The sequence below is a fragment of the Hemitrygon akajei genome, chromosome 1 (genome assembly GCF_048418815.1).
Source record: "Hemitrygon akajei chromosome 1, sHemAka1.3, whole genome shotgun sequence".
NCBI classification, from domain to species: Eukaryota; Metazoa; Chordata; class Chondrichthyes; order Myliobatiformes; family Dasyatidae; genus Hemitrygon; species Hemitrygon akajei.
In genome coordinates this window covers 76,978,848-76,998,146 of record NC_133124.1, presented here as the reverse complement: position 1 = coordinate 76,998,146, position 19,299 = coordinate 76,978,848, and the positions used below count along the sequence as shown (strand labels likewise).

General features: G+C 44.7%; 1 protein-coding gene across 1 annotated transcript in view; it reads right to left on the bottom strand.

Moving 5' to 3' along the window:
* Positions 1-2,168: 2,168 nt before the first annotated feature.
* Positions 2,169-19,299, bottom strand: part of LOC140727983 (meprin A subunit beta-like) — a 100,602-nt gene continuing 83,471 nt past the window's right edge. Inside the window, exons 14-16 of the mRNA XM_073046052.1 lie at positions 17,314-17,506; positions 5,591-5,795; positions 2,169-2,373 (exon numbers count right to left, since the gene is read on the bottom strand). Of these exons, the coding sequence (XP_072902153.1) occupies positions 2,362-2,373; positions 5,591-5,795; positions 17,314-17,506 (410 nt within the window). The 3' untranslated portion in view covers positions 2,169-2,361. The remainder of the gene's footprint in view (positions 2,374-5,590; positions 5,796-17,313; positions 17,507-19,299) is intronic.

The window sequence follows — 19,299 nt, the reverse complement described above, 5'->3', positions numbered from 1 at the left end:
TAATATGAGAAAAACTATCTGACTAAGTCAGGGATGACCACTTTGGTCAACCAGACACGCCTATAGCAAAGTATCATGAGAAATACACTTTCGACTATTATATTACGATATTATCTGCGGTTAAGCCAAGATAAATCGTCAGGTGGAAATGCTACGGGGACGCAACACGAATTATTAGGCTACTCTCTATTGAATTTACACACCTATTTCCGATGATTACTGGAGATATGAACTCCCATCACACGATTCAAAATCCTCGGTGCTAACCATGATACCTTAACTAACATAATTCAAAATTATCAACGATTCAAGAAAAAAACCTTTTAAGAGAAAAAACCTTTGAAATTCAAAAACGTCTTTAATGCATTGAGACAAATACGAATAAATGACTTCAGCTGCTTTTTATCAAAATGCGGCTTTTTAAAATTTTATAATTGAATAATTTACCTACTGTCTGCGGGTTTAGTTTTAACACGAAGTCGTTACTTGATGGTTGATTATGGATATATAAAGATTTTGGCATTATGAGATGATTTTTAACTCTGAGATGTAACCTTCTAGCTAACAATGATGAGACTCCTCGACTCTGAGGTGTAACTTCCCAGGTAACACTAATAAGAATCCTCAATGCTGACTCGGGCAGTGGGAGACTGGAGCGTGCTTGGGACCAACGTTACTACCATTTGTCAAGGCACACTGGCAGCTGGCTGAGTGATGACTCGTGACTCATCACTCAAGGACACAAGCCACTCTTTGTCGCACCCCCTGAAATTCCATCTCGCACCCCAGGTTGGGAACCCCTGGTTTACTATATGAATGAGATTAATAATCTGGGACTGGCCTCTATAAATTAGAAGATTGAGTGGATATCTTCTAGGCATTTACAAAATTCTTGAAGGGCAGATGCAGGGAAGAAATTTCCCCGGCTGAGGAGTCTGGCAATAGACAATAGATGCAGGAGTAGGCCATTCAGCCCTTCGAGCCAGCACCGCCATTCAATGTGATCATGGCTGATCATCCACAATCAGTACCCCGTTCCTGCCTTCTCTCATCTGGGACCAGGGGCGCAGCCTGAAGTTAAGTGGTAGGCTGTTTAGGCTGAGATGAGGAGAATTTCCATCAGGCAGGGTATGGTGAATGTTGGAAGTCTCCCCCCTCCCCACCGAATAACTGTGAAGCCTCCATTACCTGCATCAGAGCAGAGGTCAATGTCAATAACAGAGGGAGTGGACACTGATGGAATCTAAGGATATGGTGATATGCAGCACTGAGATATGTCAGTAATGATCTTGATGACAAAGTAGGTTCAAAGGAGTGGATTTCCTACTCTTGCTCCTGATCCATCTATCCTCTTTCTCGAGTCACTATTAAATTCACTGCTGACACTGATAAAACCATTTTCAATTTTAAATTCTATCTCATAACTACAAGTGATTAAATCATGATAATCCTGCAGTCACAAACCAACCTTGATACATTTCGCTGAACACCTATGCTCGGTCCACCAGAAAAAGCAGGATCTCCCAGTGGCCACACATTTTAATTCCACGTCCCATTCCCATTCTGATATGTCTATCCATGGCCTCCTCTACTGTCAAAATGAATCCAAACTCAGGTTGGAGGAACAACACCTTATATACCGGCTGGGTAGCCTCCAACCTGATGGCATGAACATTGGCTTCTCTAACTTCTGTTAATGCCCCTCCTCCGCTTCTTACCCCATCCCTGACATATTTAGTTGTTTGCCTGTTCTCCATCTCCCTCTGGTGCTCCCCCCACTCCTTTCTTTCTCCTGAAGCCTCCCGTCCCATGATCCTTTCCCTTCTCCAGCTCTGTATCACTTTCACCAATCACCTTTCCAGCTCTTAGCTTCATCCCACCCCCTCCGGTCTTCTCCTATCATTTCGCATTTCCCCCTCCCCCCACTACTTTCAAATCTCTTACTATCTTTCCTTTCGGTTAGTCCTGACGAAGGGTCTCGGCCCGAAAAGTCGACAGCGCTTCTCCCTATAGATGCTCCCTGGCCTGCTGTGTTCCACCAGCATTTTGTGTCTGTTGTTGTCTGAATTTCCAGCATCTGCAGATTTCCCCGTGTTTGCTCTTGTTTTATGATTGTTTTGCAGTCATTTTTATTTAACATTTTCATGCAATGCTCATTTAATGCTCATTTTATTTAACATTTTCATTTAATGTTCAAACACCATCGATTGTTACAATCAGCTCCTTTAGTACAATTTTTAACTAGAAGTCAAATATCTGTAAAGCTAAATCACAATATACAAATATGTCCAGTTTGATTTGGATTTCTGCTGAAATGTCCTTGCTTGGAGTTTCCTGTCCCTTTTCTGTGAGTAGAGCCTTTCAAAATTCGGTCTGTCAGAAAAACAATGCAACAATTTTGACATTGGAAATTGATAATGTTATGAGTATAGTTACAAGCAATACAATTGAGTCTTCATAAGCATTTCCCTTAATGGATCTATTGGGAAATGCATAGCCCAGGTTGGAGCTGGACTTCACACACAAGTAGATCCTGCTCACCCAGTCGAGCTGAATTCTCAGATCACAGCTGGAGCTGGATGGACTCTACTTAGAAAGTGCACCACCTCACTGGGATCTGAAAGCCAAGGTGTCCCAAATTGTTCCCAGGTTTCTGATTGTTTAGAAATAGTGATGGCTTGGCAAATGTCTCGCTCACTTTTCTGAATTGTGAAAAATGGATGACATTTGTGCAGGTGATAGAGCCACTGGCTCATGGCTCCAGAGACGTGAGTTTGAGTCTGGCCTCGGTTCCCGTCTGTGTGGAGTCTGCACATTCCCCCTGAGATCGTGATTTTCCTCTGGGTGCTCTAGTTTCCTCCGGCCTCCCTGACATGTGCAGGTTTGTGGGTGAATTTGATCAGAAACACGATGCCTGAGCAAGTGGTGGACTCACTGTGTTTAAGAAGCATGGTGTGCAACAAACCAAAAGCAGGTCAATGGGATTAGAACATGGAAATCTACAGCACATTACAGGCCCTTCAGCTCACAATGTTGTGCCGACTGTGTAACCTACTCTACAGACTGCCTAGAATTTCCCAAGTGCATAGCCCTCTATTTTTCTAAGCTCTATATACTAAGAGTCTCTTAAAAGATCCTATAGTATTCGCCTCTATCACTTCGCTGGCAGTGCATTCCATGCACCCACCACTGTGTAGAAAAACTCACCTCTGACGTCCCCCTTGTACCTACTTTCAAGCACTTAAAATCTTCCCCCTCATGTTAGCTATTTCAGCCCTGGGAAAAAGCCTCTGGCTATCCACATGATCAATGCCTCTCATCATCTTATACACCTCTATCAGGTCATCTCTCATCCTCTGTCACTCCAAGGAGAAAAGGCCAAGATCACTCAACCTATTCTCATAAAGCATGCTATCCAATCCAAGCAACATCCTTATAAATCTCCTCTGCACTCTCTATAGTATCCACATCCTTCTTCTAATGAGGTGACCAGAACTGAACACAGTACTCCAAGTGGGGTCTAACTAAAAGTCTTGTATAGCTGTAAACTTGCCTCACAGCTCTTGAACTCGATCCCACAGTTGAAGGCCAACACACCATATGCTTTAACAACACTGTCAACCTATGCAGCAGCTTTGAGTGTCCTATGGACATGGACCCCAAGAGCTTGCTGATCCTCCACACTGCCAAGTCTTACTGAAGACAGAATATTATATTACTTCTTCACATTTGACCGACCAAAATTAATCACCTCACACTTAACTGGATTGAAGTCCATCTGCCACTTCTCAACCCAGTGCTGCATCCTATCAATGTCCCGCTGTAATCTCTGACAACCCTCCAGACTACCCACAACACCCCCAACTTTTGTGTCATCAGCAAACTTACTAACCCACGCTTCTATTTCCTCCTCCAGGTCATTTATAAAAATCACAAAGAGGAGAGGTGCCAGAACAGATCCCTGTAGAACATCACTGGTCACTGACCTCCATGCAGAATACGAATCATTTACAACCACCCTTTGCATCTGTGGGCAAGCTAATTCTGGATCCACAAAGCAAGGTCTCCATGGATCCCATGCTTCATTACTTTCTGAATGAGCCTCGCATGGGAAACCTTATCAACTGTCTTACTGAAATCCATGTACACTATCTTCATCAGTGAGCTTTGTTACATCCTCAAAGTATGCGCTCAGATTCGTAAGGCATGACCTGCCCTTGACAAAGCCATGCTGACTATCTCTGATCAGACTACATGTCTCCAAATGCTCATAAATCCTGCCTGTCAGGATCTTCTCCAACAACTTGCCCACCAGTGAAGACAGACTAATTGGTCTATAATTTTATGGGTTATTTCTATTCCCTTTCTTGAACAAGGGAACAACATTTACAACCTTCCAATTCTCTGGTACTTCTCCCATCCCTATTGATGATTCAAAAACCATCGCAAGAGACTCAACAATCTCCTCCCTTGCTTCCCACAGTAGCCTGGGTATATCTCATCCTGTCCCAGTGACTTATCCAACTTCATACCTTGCAAAAGCTCCAGCACATCCTCTTTCTTAATGTCTATACAGTCAAGCATTTCAGTCCGCTGTAATTCATACCCACTATTGCCAAGGTCCTTTTCACTGGTGCATACTGAAGCAAAGTGGTCATTAAGTACATCCACTACCTCCTCCAGCTCCATGCACGTTTCCACTCTCACTCCTGATTGGTCCTATTCTCACATGGTCCTATCCCTCTCCTGTGCTATGGTAAAGGAGATAGAATTGTGATCAGTACCTCCAAAATGCCCTCCCACCAAGAGATCTGACACCTGACCAGGTTCATTTTCCAATACCAGATCAAGTACAGCCTCTCCTCTAGTTGGCTTATCTATGTGTTGCATTAGGAAACCTCCCTGAACACACCTAACAAACTCCACCCCATCTAAACCCTGTGCTCTAAGGAGATGCTTGTCAATATTAGGAAAGTTAAAATCACTCATCACAACAATTCTATTATAATTGCTCCGGTCCAGGATCTGCCTCCCTATCTGTTCCTCAATGTCTCTGTTACTACTGGGGCAGTCTAGGAAAATACACCCATTAGAGTTATTGCTCCTTCCTGTTTCTGATTTTCACCCACAATGACTCAGTAGACAATCCCACCATGACTTCCTTCTTTTCTGCAGCTGTGATACTATCCCTAATTAGCAGTCCCACTCCCCCACTTTTTTGCCTCCTTCCCTATCCTTTTTGAAGCATCTAAAGCCCGTCATACTCAGCAGCCATTCCTGCCCCTGTGTCATCCAAGTCTCTGTAATGGCCACAACATTCATCCACGTATTGATCTACACTTTCAGTTCATCCTCCTTGCTTATAAATCTAGTATCCATGCTGGTCAGCACCAGTAATGGTGGTTCAATTCCCGCTGCTGTTTGCAGGGAGTTTGTACGTTCTCATTGCTGGTGCTGTAAAGCGTTACTCTAGCCACTACGCTACCACGCCATCCCAGTGAACATAGATTTCCAATGGTTACAGAGAGAAAAAAATAAATATGGGGGATCTGCACAACTTGCTTTTGACAAATCAGTTTTGAATACTCACATTGGCTAAACCGACATCCTTGTCAGACTTGATCATTTGCTTCCGGTACTTCTTCCTCATGCAGTATGCAGTGAGCAGTGTGATCAGCAGCATGCCCAGGAAGATGACTACAGATGAAGTCACAGCAATTACAACGGTATCCTGTTGTTCACTGAGGTTTTCACAGTATGTGCCCGAATACCACCAATTATCGCCTGTTCGACACCTGTAAAACAACAGTCAGATGTAGGTCCATTTGGCCAAACTGGTTGACATTGTTTATATTACTCACCTATTGAAAGTATCCTGACTTGTTACATGATGGTCTGGTCCAGCAATTCGATGGCGAAAGAACGCAAGAAGCTGCAGAGAGTAGTGGACTCTGCCCAAAATATAACGGGTACACCCCTCCTCGCTGCAATAGTATCTACGGGAGGCACTGCCTCAAAAAAGGCACAAAGATTTCCACCATCTGGGCAATGAATTACTATCCAGCATGATGTACAGAAGCCTGAAGTCCACATCACCAGGCTCAAGAACATCTACAGTACATCCCTTTAACCTGCACAACCCTAATTGCTACCTCAGTATTGCAACACTATGACTACTTTACACTAAAATGGATGTTGCTTTGCTTTGTGCTAATTGTGGTTTATTGCAAAAGGTGCCTAAAATTTATTTTTTTCTTGTGAATGCTGCCTATCTAATGCTATGTGCTCATGAGGCTGCTGGAAGTAAGTTTTTGTCATTGCATCTGTGCATGTACAGTACAGACTTGTACATATGCAATAAACTTGATTTTGACTTTGAAGGCTGAGGATAGAACATTGAAGAGTACAGTACAAGCCCCTCAACCCATAATGTTGTACTGACCTTTTAAACTACTCCAGGATCAATCTAACCCTTCCCTCCCACATAGCCCTCCAGTTTTCTCTTGTGTCACAAATGTATCTGCTTCCACCACCATCTCTGGTAGCACTTCCCTCCTCTCACCACTCTGTGTAAAACAAACCTACCTCTGATATCCTCCCTATACTCTCCTCCAATCACCTTCAAATTATGTCCTATTTATTAGCTATTTCCACGCTGGGAAAAAAAGTGCTGGCTGTCCACCCTATCTATGCCTCTATCATCTTATAGACCAGTAACCTTTAGGTTCAGCTGGTGGCGATAGTCGAGGGGAAGATAGTATTTGGCCCTGCCAAATTTGTGAAATCTCGTTTGTGTGGATGCTGCGTGATGTTTTCCCATTACAAATCAGTACAGTTAGTCCCTGAGTTACGATTGGCCGACTTACGAACAACTCGTACTTATGAACCGAGGAAGGAGAAAGCCGTCCACCATCTTAAGTCAGATCGCGATGCCATCCGCCATTTTAAGTTGGATCGTGATGCCGTCCACTCTTTTAAGTCATTGCCGTTGACACTGTGTTGAGTGTTTAACTTCATATTTGGCTTAAATTTTTCTTAGTAAGATTCACCCTGACCCCGCGTCCCCCCCCCCCCATTCCAGTCGGCTGGTGCCGCAGTGAGATCAGCGCCGGGCTCGAGAACGGAGGGTCCCGAGTTCGATCCAGTGACAGACTGCTCCCGTGCCGCATTGATGTCAATGCAGTGACTCCCGTACCATCTGTGCTGGGTTGATGTTGAGCTTGCAACTTGACCTCGTACAAAAAAAACTGCCACTTCCAGTTTAAATTCCCACGCGGAATATTGTGGAGGATCAAACCCAGCACAGCCCCCACTTGTCTCATTTAGCCTGTCTCAGTGCGGTGGTCCTTAGGACCCAACGGACCTTGGGACCCACAGCCCGCAGTGTTTCTGTTCCATTGATGGGAAGCGATCGCAATTGAAAATAAAGTAGAAATAATAAAGCATTTGGAAAGAGGTGAAACGTCATCAGTCATTGGAAAAGCGTTAAGCTACAGTCGGTCAACGATCGGAACAATTTTAAAGGATAACGGTTAAAGTGAGAATAATGGAGCATGTGAAAGGCCCTGCCTCGATGAAAGCTACAATTATTACTAAGCAACGCAATGGTTTAATTATTGGAATACATGTGTTTCTTAAGTGTTTTATATGCATAGAAAGGTAAAATATATACTATATAGTAAGACAAACTTTTGACTAACTGATGCTAAATAATACTGGATGTACTTGTTCCGACTTACGTACAAATCCGACTTAAAGACGGACTCAGGAAAGGAACTCATACGTAACCCAGGGACTGCCTGTACCACAAAATAATGAACAGTACAGAATATGCAATTAAACAACAGAGCTTTATAATTCTTAATTTGACTACAGGGTTAAAAGAGAAAACAAAAAGGGAAAATGTGCTCATTTTAATGAAACATTCTAATGTGCCTGTTGGAGCTCACGATTTTCCCATCGGTTCATTCTCCATCAATTTTCCCCGGGTGTCGTCGACCACTGACCCCATTCCAGGTCCACTCCGCCCAGCAGTCCACGACCTCTCCGTTCTCTCTCCATCTTCTACTGAACAGAAGCCCGCAAATACCTCGCTCTCGGGCACACACAAAAGAAATAACCTCCCCTCACTGGACGCCACACATTCCAAAGCCCCCGTTATCTCTAGGCATAACCCAAACACTGCTGCTGCAGAGAAACCTTTACATTAGCAGTGAAACCTTTGCCAGGGCATTACACTCTCCTCCCCCCCCCCCCATCAAATTTAGTCATGTCCTCATGACTTTGAGATAATTTGCCAACCCTTCCTGCAAAACACAAAGTCCAACCCAGGTGTGAAAGGCAGTGACATAGCTCCCCAAAGCAGCAGGGGCCACTTTCTGTTCACCCGGTCCTACATAGGCCAGCCTATCCGGTGGTCTCCTAATTCTCTGAGACCTCCATTACCTCTCACCTACCTCTTCATGTTCGACACTACTGGGGATACGTCTGGTCTACCTGGCAAGGCCTCCCTGGTCTACCACTCATGCCCTCCTGCAACTCAGCCCCCTCTGTACCTTGGCTGAGCCCCGCTCCATCCCTTGCAGGGTCCCGCTGAAACCCAGGCTGTCCACAGATAGCCTCCCTGCACCCCCACCCCCCGATTTCACCCGACTCTGCGTGGGAAGGGTTAGCAGTCACTTCCTCAATCAATGGGGAGTTAGCAAAAGGCAGAATATACCATACCCCTATGTCCTCATCCTCTGAATCAGTATCCCATTCAGGGGCAGAGGCTGGTCTAATCTCTCCTGTTGTTGGTCCTGCAGTCGCCCCGCATTGCTGCAGAGTCCTCTTACTGGGTGTAGGCTCCAGGTTGGGCTCTGGGTCAACTTGCACCTCTTGTCCCAGAGGCAGAAGGTGGTTCCAATGGAGAATCTTGACAAACCGATTCCCATCCTCTGGTTTCACCCAGAAAACTGGTACGTTTGGCATATGTCTCTCCACCACATCGGACGTAGCCGCCTAGCAGTTGGCCAACTTAAACTCACCAGGTAGCCCCAAATTCCTCATGAGGACTCGGTCTCCCGGCATGAATTGGGAGAACCTAACCTTTTGATCATATCTCCTATTTCCTTGATTCTGCTTGGCAGCCGCGACCTCAACTGATTCATAAGCCTTTTTCAGTTCCCTTCTCATATCAGACACATACTTCAAATGAGTCTTCGGTAGTAGGTTGTCCTCATCAATCCCAAAAAAAGGTCAATGGGCAACCTCACCTTGTGCCTAAATATCAAATAATATGGCGAGTACCTAATAGCTTCATTTCATGTACAATCATAACAGTGTACCAGATGTCCAATATGTTGACTCCACTTGCTCTTTTTGCTGATCTCTAAGGTTCCGAGCATGTTTAGCAAGGTCCAATTAAACCTCTTGGGCTAGGGATTGCCTGCGGGTGATAAGGGGTAGTCCCTGACTTCCTGACTCCGAGCAAGCTCTGTAACTCATCGATGAGCCTCCCCGCAAAATCCCGTCCCAGATCATTATGTATCCACCTGAGGAGGCCATAATAAACGAAATACTTCTTTCATAATACTCTGGCCACTTGGTAGGGAAAGCCCGTGCATATCTGGTGTACTGATCTGTGATGACTAAGACGTTCGCCATGTTGCTGGCATCTGGCTCTATTGATAGGAAATCCATACACATCAGGTCAATGGGCCCCGCACTCTGCAAGTGGGACGAGGGAGACGCATAGGCAGCATCTTCTATCGTATGCATCGAATGCATGACTTGCAGTATTCTTCGACCTCTGACTTCATCTGGGGTCAGTAAAAGCAGTCTTTGAGCAATCCATGGGTCTTTTCAACCCCCAGATGTCCAGAATCATCATGAAGTGACTTCAACACCATCCTCCAATAATTCTCAGGCAGAACCAGCTGGGAATACTGAGGCTGGTCCGGAGGTGACGTGACCTGATATAAGATCCAGTTCCTCAACTCCAACCTGGCCCTTTCTCACAGTAATGGAGGCACTGCAGTGTGTTTCGTCTTCTCCGCTTGGGCCACGTCTCCCTTTTCAACCGCTGACCAAACGGTACCGGTGCCAGAGTCATCTCACTGAGCAGCTGCCACTTCCCCAGAACACAATTCCAGTAACTGGTTTGTCTTCAGAGCAGTCAGGTTACAGTAAACTTGTGGAATGGCATCATCCGAAACTCTCAATTGATCCACCGCTCGATCCTGTCCCTGCTTTCTGTCTGCCTTCACCGTGATGGCAAACTGTCACATGGCTTTCACCCCCGGGGCAGGAACGCTCTCCCTCTCCTCATCCCTGTCCAGCCCTTCATGCGCATGTTGGGACAAAGCATCAGCATCAATCCTCCTACTTTCTGGCCGGTATTTCAGGCTGAAATCATTGTCAGACAATGCCGTCATCCACCGATGGCCTGTGACATCCAATTTTGCCCAGGTCAGGATATAAGTTAGGAGACTGTTGTCCATCCTCACCTCAAACTTGGCACCATAGGGGTAGTCACTCAGCTTATCCACCACCGCCCATTTCAACGCCAGAAACTCCAACTTGTGCATGGGATAGTTTCTCTCGGCGACAGACTCCGGCCGACAAACACCACGGGCCTCAACCCAGTACCCTGATCCTGATACCAGGACATCCCCTAAGTCCTCACTGCTGGCATCCATTTGCAGTACATACAGTATTCGGGGGTCTGCAAAAGCTAGCACAGGCACCTGGGTCAGCATCTCCTTCAACGACTGAAAGGCCTCTTCATATTTCACATTCCCTATCAGTCCAAAACGCTCCGAAGGGTTAAAGTACTTTTAACCCCCTCTTCTTTTGTCCCCCTCCCTTTCTTCCCCAAGTGAGGGTAACCACACAGAAGCTGATTCAATGGGTAGCCCTTCACAAACCTCCAACAGTAACCGCAAAACCCGAGGAACGAGCACAAAGCGTTCACGGTCTGGGGCCTTGGCCAGGTGGTCACCACATCTATCTTAGACAGGTCTGTAGTTACTCCATATTGGGAAACTATGTGCCCAACATAGCTAACAGACGTCTTGCAGAACTGTCACTTGTCCAGGAAATGTTTTAATGCTTCAGCTTTCAGGCGGCCCAGCACCTTCAGTAGCCTTGCTTCATGTTCTTCCAAGGTGGACCCAAACACTATGAGGTCATCCAGATACACCAATACCTCAAGCAAGTTCCAATCCCCCACCATTTTCTCCATCACCTGCTGGAAGGTTGCAGGGGCTCCTGATATGCCCTGGGGCATCCTTTCGAACTGGAAGAACCCCAGTGTACTTATAAATGCCGTCTTCTCTTTGTCGGCCTCACTCATGGGGATCTGGTAATATTCACTCAAGTCCAACACACTGAACCACTTTGTACCACTCAGACAGTCCAGCGCGTCTTCGATCCTTGGAACAGCATACTGATCGGGGATGGTACACATGCTCAGAGTCCTATAGTCCACGCACATCCGTACCTTCCCATTCCTCTTTCTGGCCACCATTACTGGGGTCACCTAGGGGCTTCAAAACTCAGTGATAATCCCAGCTTCCTTCAAGTTACTTAAGTGCTGCTGAACGTCTTTCACCTCTGCAGGGAATAGTCATCGTGACTTCTCTCCGAACGAGGTATCCTCAGTCACCTGGATTGTATGATGAGTGCTCTTGGAACAACCCAGATCAAACTCGTCAGGGGAAAAGGTACCTTCCAGCTTCAACATTTTCTCTACCAACCTCCTCTTTCAACCCGCAGGAACTGGGGAGTCCCCGAAGTTGAATGACTCAGCGGTCAACTTTCCCCCTTTTTCTACTAGCTTCTCCCTCTTCTCCTGATGCATTTTCTGAAGCCCCACCATGAGCTCCATTGGGCTCCCTGTTATGCCAAATGCCTTTTCCAGTGCTCCCATGTAATCGCCCATAGTTGCTAGGGGGTACTGGGACTTGACGGCTCACAATGTCAGCAGCCCTCCCACTCAAACTCTCAACCAATCTCTGTTGCTTTACATCATCAGAGCACTGCCACTCATCTAACAACTGAGAGGTCTGCTCCGCCCAAGTCTCATACTCCCCTTACCCTATAGGGGTTGGCATAATTCCAGAGAATAGGCGGAGCCTACCATAGCTGGGTATGTTTGCTCTAGAACATAAAGTAGTACAGTGCAGGCCTTTCAGCCCAGGACTTTTTAGCCTTCTCCAGGATCAATCTAATTCTTAGCTGCTAGATCGCCCTCCATTTTTCTTTCATCCATGTGCCGATCTAAGAACCTCTTAAATGTTTCTAATGCATCTGTCTCTACCACCAACCCTGGCAACATGACCCATGCATTTTCCACTCTCTGTGCAAAAAACTTACCTCTCACATTCCCCCCTATATTTTCCTCCATTCACTTTATCTTCTTTTTAAGCCCATTACTCGTCCAGGGGCAGAAGTCCGCCTACTGCAGTTCACCAGAATCCTCTCTCCTGGACCAGATGTCCCTAGATGTAGCCCATCTTCAAAGATCCTTCCTCTCTGAGGAATGAAGTCTTTGGAGCTTCTGTTGTTGTCTTTGTAGCACTGGGATTTTATGATATGGGGTTGCGAGCCGATGTCCAACCCTCCTCCTTTCGCAGGCGGATTTGGAACTGCCCGTGGCGAAGTCCAATCACCTGATAATCATCTCGTATTATTCATTGCCATCCTGGTAAAAGAGTGCTGATATCCACTCTGTTTCTCTTATGATCTCATACACCTCTATCAAGTCTCCTCTCATACTCCATTGCTCCAAAGAGAAAAGTCCTAGCTTGCTCAACCTTTCCTCTATAGACATGCTCTCTATTCCAGGCAGCATCTTGGTAAATCTCCTCCACACTCTGTCTAAAGCTTCTGCATCCATCCTATAATGAGGCAACCAGAACCAAATACAATCCTCCGTGTGTCCTAACCAGAGTTTAAAAGAGCTGCAACATTCCTTCAAAACTCTTCAACTCAATCCTTCACCGCACAAAGGCCAACACACCATATATCTTGTTAACTGCCCTATCAATTTGCCCTATCAGGTAAAAAGATCCTTCAGAATTACCCAAAGAGGAATTCCACCTGGGATCTGGGCCAATATTTAAATCTCACCAAAATGACAAATTTTCATTGTGGTCGCTTGTAGTGTAGCAATTGGTTGCTATATTTAATAAATCTCATGGCCAAGAAAGCTTAACAGTGCCTCTACTTCTTTAGAAATCTAAAGAAATTAGCACTTCATCCTTGACTCTCACTAGTGTTTATTGAGACACCATAGAGATCATCCTATCTGGATACATCCCAACTTAGTATGGCAACTGCTCTGTTGAGACTGCAAGAAACTGCAGAGGGTTGTGGACATCACGTTGTGGACTCTCTCAGAACAACATGGAAAACAGTCTCCCCTCCATGGAGTACTAGTCCAATTAGTATCATTTTAGAGGAGATTTATCTGGATGCTGATTGGATTAGAGGGCATGCCTTATGGGGATAGGTTGAGTGAGTTAGGGCATTTTACTTTGGAGCAAATGAGGATGAAAAGTGACTTGATAGAGGTGTATAAGATGACAATATGCATAGATAGAGTGGATGGCCAGAGGCTTTTTCCCCAAGATGGAAGTGGCTAACATGAGGGGGCATAATTTTAAGATAATTAGAGGAAATGATGGGGAGGATGTTTGTTTTTTTTATTACACAGAGAGTGGTGGGTTTGTGGAAAATACTGCCAGGGTGGTGGAAGAAGTAGATATATTAGTGACATTTAAGAGGCTCTTAGGTAGGCATGTGGATGAAAGAAAAATGGAGGCCACGTGGAAGGGAAGTATGGTCAGAAAGAATGAAAATCTATAAATAAGTGAACAGGAATGAGGCAAGGGCAGTGGAAACAGACAGAAACAAAAGTCTTTATTCTTGCTGTGTAGTGGCAGGAGGCCATTTTGTGAGACTGTCCTTGCAGCCACCATTTTGTGAACTGTCTGGTGAACTGGCTCTTACTCAAGGATAATTTAATCAGACAGTTGATTTAATCAGACAGTTGAACATGGACACAAGAAATTTCTGCTAATGGTCTACTAAACCTGAGACCATTCTCAGATGAGAAGCTCTTTATTATGTAAAATGTAAACTCGTAGAAGAAACAGCTGAGCCCAGTGTTTGGGTGAACTGGTTAGACTGGTTTGAACCAGGCTGAGTTAGGAAAAATAGCAAAGGAAGTCACCTTAGACACAAGGCTAGAGGAAGGGCCATAAAGCAATACTGCTTGTAGCCTTTGGCTACATCAATGGGAATCTGACACAGGTCAGTCAGATGACCTTAAACCAACAAAACTGAAACATCATCGATTGATCTGAAACACGACAAAAACGACAAAATCTGCAGGTCCGGATGAAGAGTGTTGGGTTGAAACATTGACCGTTTAATCTTTTTCATATATGCTGCCTGGCGCGCTGAGTTCCTCCAGCATTTTGTGTGTCCGTTGCATAGACTGGTCCGATAAGGGAAAGAATAAGAATGAATCCACATCAGACACATGGAATTTACATTGGCACCACAAGGAACTCCTGGCCAGCATAGGCTCTTTTACCCGGCTATTCTCTTTTCTGTTCTTTGACTGTTCATAGAGGGACAGAGAAACCTAGTAGGTGTGCACACAGGTATGCAGTTGTGTAAATTCACGTGCTTGTGAACTGGGCCAATAAAGGCACTTGTCAGGAAATACAGATTCTCTGTGTGCCGAACTGATCATTATTATTGAGGGGTAATCCTTATAACAGAAGGGTTAGATCTTAGAGTAGGTTAAAAGGTCAGCACGACATTGTGGGCTGAAGGGGCTGGAGGTACTCAGCAGATCAGGCAGCGCCTATGGAGAAATGAATAGATGGCATTTCAGGCTGAGATCCTTCATCATGCTCCCCTCAGTAAAGCAACCAACATAACCAAAGATCTCACCCACCCTGGACATTTTCTCTTCTCTATCTTCTCACTAGCAGAAGATTCAAAAGCCTGAAGACACATACCACCAGGCTGAGGGACAGGAATGAAAGGGTTAACATATGAGGAGCATTTGGCAGCTTTGGGCCAGTACTCACTGGAATTTAGAAGAATGTGGGGGAATTAAGAGGAATAGATAGAGTGGACAGCCAGCGCCTCTTCCCCAGGGCACCACTGTTCAAACATGGCTTTAACTGATACAGGACTTTGTGATATGGTGCAACTCAAACTACCTGCGTCTCAATATCACCAAGACCAAGGAGATGGTGGTGGACTTTAGGAGATCTAGGCCTCATATGGAGCCAGTGATCATTAATGGAGAATGTGTGGAGCAGGTTAAGACCTACAAGTATCTGGGAGTACAGTTAGACGAGAAGCTAGACTGGACTGCCAACACAGATGCCTTGTGCAGGAAGGCACAAAGTCAACTGTACTTCCTTAGAAGGTTGGCGTCATTCAATGTCTGCAGTGAGATGCTGAAGATGTTCTATAGGTCAGTTGTGGAGAGCGCCCTCTTCTTTGTGGTGGCGTGTTGGGGAGGCAGCATTAAGAAGAGGGACGCCTCACGTCTTAATAAGCTGGTAAGGAAGGCGGGCTCTGTCGTGGGCAAAGTACTGGAGAGTATAACATCGGTAGCTGAGCGAAGGGTGCTGAGTAGGCTACGGTCAATTATGGAAAACCCTGAACATCCTCTACATAGCACCATCCAGAGACAGAGAAGCAGTTTCAGCGACAGGTTGCTATCGATGCAATGCTCCTCAGACAGGATGAAGAGGTCAATACTCCCCAATGCCATTAGGCTTTACAATTCAACCGCCAGGAGTAAGATATGTTAAAGTGCCGGGGTTAGGACTCAATGTATTTAAGTAAACTACTTAAGAACTTTTTAAAAGCTATTATTAATGCTTTTTGAGAGAGTGATTTAGATGCATATCATATTTTTACTGAGTTAAGTATTGTATGTAATTAGTTTTGCTACAACAAGTGTATGGGACATTGGAAAAAATGTTGAATTTCCCAATGGGGATGAATAAAGTATCTATCTATCTATCTTAAGGTAAGGGCTGGGAAGTTCAAGGGGGATATTAGAGGAAGGTTTTTCACTCAGAGTGGTTGGTGCATGGAATACACTGTCTGAGTCTGTGGTGAAGGCAGATACACTAGTGAAATTTAAGAGACTACTAGACAGGTATATGGAGGAATTTAAGGTGGGGGTTATATGGGATGCAGGGTTTAAGAGTTGGAACAACATTGTGGGCTAAAGGGCCTGTACTGTGCTGTACTATTCTGTGATCTATGAATCTCTTTGAAATCTATCTAATGTTGAAAGAACTAGATAGGGTGGATATGGAGAGGATGTTTCCTATGGTGAGGGCATCCAGAAATTGAGGAGCAATGTTTTAGAACAGAGGTAAGGAGGATATTTTTTTAGCCAGAGAGTAGTGAATCTGTGGAATGCTGTGGTGGAGGCCAAGTCCCTGTGTACATTTAAGGTGGACGTTGATAGTTTCCTGATTGGTCAGGGCATCAAAGGATATGGCGAGAAGGGAGGTATATGGGGTGGAGTGGGTCAGGGATCAGCCATGATGGAATGGTGGAGCAGACTCAATGGGCTGATTGGCCTAATTCTGCTCCTATGTCTTGTGGACTTATGGTCTTATGGACATCTTCTATCCCTCCGTTATAAAATTGTTGAACGATTATCTAACACAATAAAATGGACTCTTGACTTCATAATCTGCCTCATTATGGTCTTGCACCATATTGTCTGCCTGCACTGCTCTTCCTCTGTAACTGTAACAATTTATTCTGTATTCTATTTGTACTTATGTTGTGAAATAATCTGTATTGATGGCATGCAAACCCAAGTTCTTCCATTGTACCTCATATACATGGCAACAATAAACCAACTTATCAATTTACAGGTGCACGAGTGAATCTGCAGATGCTAGAAATAAATAAATACACAAAATGCTGGCAGAACTCAGCAGGCCAGACAGCATCTATGGGAGGAGGTAGTGACGACGTTTCGGGCCGAAACATGGAGGGTTTCATTGTTATTATTATTATTATTATTATAAACCCCGGAGAGTTTCGGCCCGAAACGTCGTCACTACCTCCTCCCATTGATGCTGTCTGGCCTGCTGAGTTGTGCCAGCATTTTGTGTTGTTGTTATCAATTTACAAGTACATCATGGTGCATCTGATTGTTTGTAAAGTATCCTGAAGTCACTAAATATGTTATATGTATATATAAAGTACTTTCCAGTTAATGGCAATCAAAATTATCAGTGTCGTGGGAACACTAACAAAAGCAATTACCTGCACACAGGCTCTCCATCCAGTACAACGCAGACTCCTCCATTTTGACATTGAAAGTCAATGCATAATTCTGGCTTGCTGGTCACCGGTTTGTCAGTTGTTGGCTTGCTGGACAAGTTGGTGATAGGATGGGGTGTGGTGGAGTGGTAGGGAGCTGATGGTGTAGGCTGACTGGCTACAAGATGTGATACATCTGAAAGATCAGAGAACAGCACACATCATATCTTGTCATACAATCACGGTTGTTTTTTTCAAAAATATATTTATTTCAACGCTACAAAAAACATTGGAGACAACAATGATAGCTAACATGAATTAAATTAAAATATTTCCATCCTCATCTAGGATGCCATTTACCCCTGTGGTACCCAACAGTCCCAGAACACCTCTATTGTATCTTTGGACAGTGCATGTTTTTTCTCCAAGGTTACTTGGGCAAGCAGAAACCCTAGAAAAATGGCCAGACAGTCAGCACGGGTGGAGCCCTCAGCTGCCTGTTTCCAGGACCCATTGATACTAACTCGGCCAAACCCCAGGAGCAAATTGATGAGGATGTCCTCCTCCCTCCTTGCCTCCCTCTGTATTGGATAACTAATTATGAAAAAGATGGGGCTAAAATGCAGCCAGAAGGCAAGGAGAAGTCCCCTTAGATAAGTGAAAAGGGGCTGCATGTACTTCATGTACGTGTACTAAATGGCCTTGTACAGCCCACAGAAGTGGCAAGTGGCTGGCAGATCCATATACAGGCTTAGAAATTTATTGCAGCCTGCACTCCAGATCACATTCGGTAACTTCTTCACGCCTGATCCAACACATTTTCTCAATCAAAATCAGAATTAGTATTAGGTGTGTATGTCACGAAATTTGTTTTGTGGCAACAGTACAGTGCAAGACTTTAAAAATTACAAGTTATAATTTAAAAATGATTGCAAAAGAGGAATAGGGAGGTAGTGCTCATGGTTTTGTGGATAATTCAGAAATCTGATGGCTGAGGGGAAGAAACTGTTCCTAAATCATTGAGCGTGGGTCTTCATACTCCTGTACCTCTTCCTTGATGGTAGTGATGAGAAGAGGGTTTCTCCCAGATGATGAGGATAGTGAGGATTGTGAACTTGGAATGTTAACTCTACTTCTAGTTTCAGATGCTGCTCAGTTTTCAATAGGTACACTTAATGTCAGAGAAATGGACTGCATACAATATACATCTAGAAATTTTCTGAGTACTTCCAGCATTTTTTGTCTTTATACCAATTAAAGCAAAATGCTCAGATATCTTTGACAAGTCCTCGTATGGTAGGTTGGTCAAGAAGGTTCAGTCGCTCAGCATTAAAGATGAAGTTGTAAATTGGATTAGACGTTGGCTTTGTGGGAGAAGCCAGAGAGTGGTAGTAGACATTTCCTCTCTGACAGGAGGCCTGTGACTAGTGGAGTGCTGCAGGGATCGGTGTTGGGTCCATTGTTGTTTGTCATCTATATCATCATCTGCATGATGTGGTTAACTGGATCAGCAGATTTGCAGTACAGATGACACAAAGATAGGGGGTGTAGTGGACAGTAAGGAAGGCTCTCATCATTTGCAGAGGGATCTGGATTAGCTGGGAAAATGGTAGATGGAATTTAATGCAGTCAAGTGCAAAGTGTTGCACGTCATTAGGACCAACAGAGTAAGTCTTACACAGTGAATGGTAGGGCACTGAAGAGTGTGGTAGAACAAAGGGAACTGGGAATATAGGTCCATAATTCATTGAAAATGGTGTCACGGGTAGATTAGGTTATAAAGAAAACTTTTGGCACATTGACCTTCATAAATCAAGGTATGAGTACAGGAGTTGGGATGTTACGTTGAAGTCGTATAAGACATTGGTGAGCCTAGTTTGGAGTATTGTGTACAGTTTTGGTTATCTACCTACAGGAAAGATATAAGGTAGAAAGAGTACAGGGAACATTTACAAGGATGTTGCTGGGTCTGGAGGACCTGGGTTATCA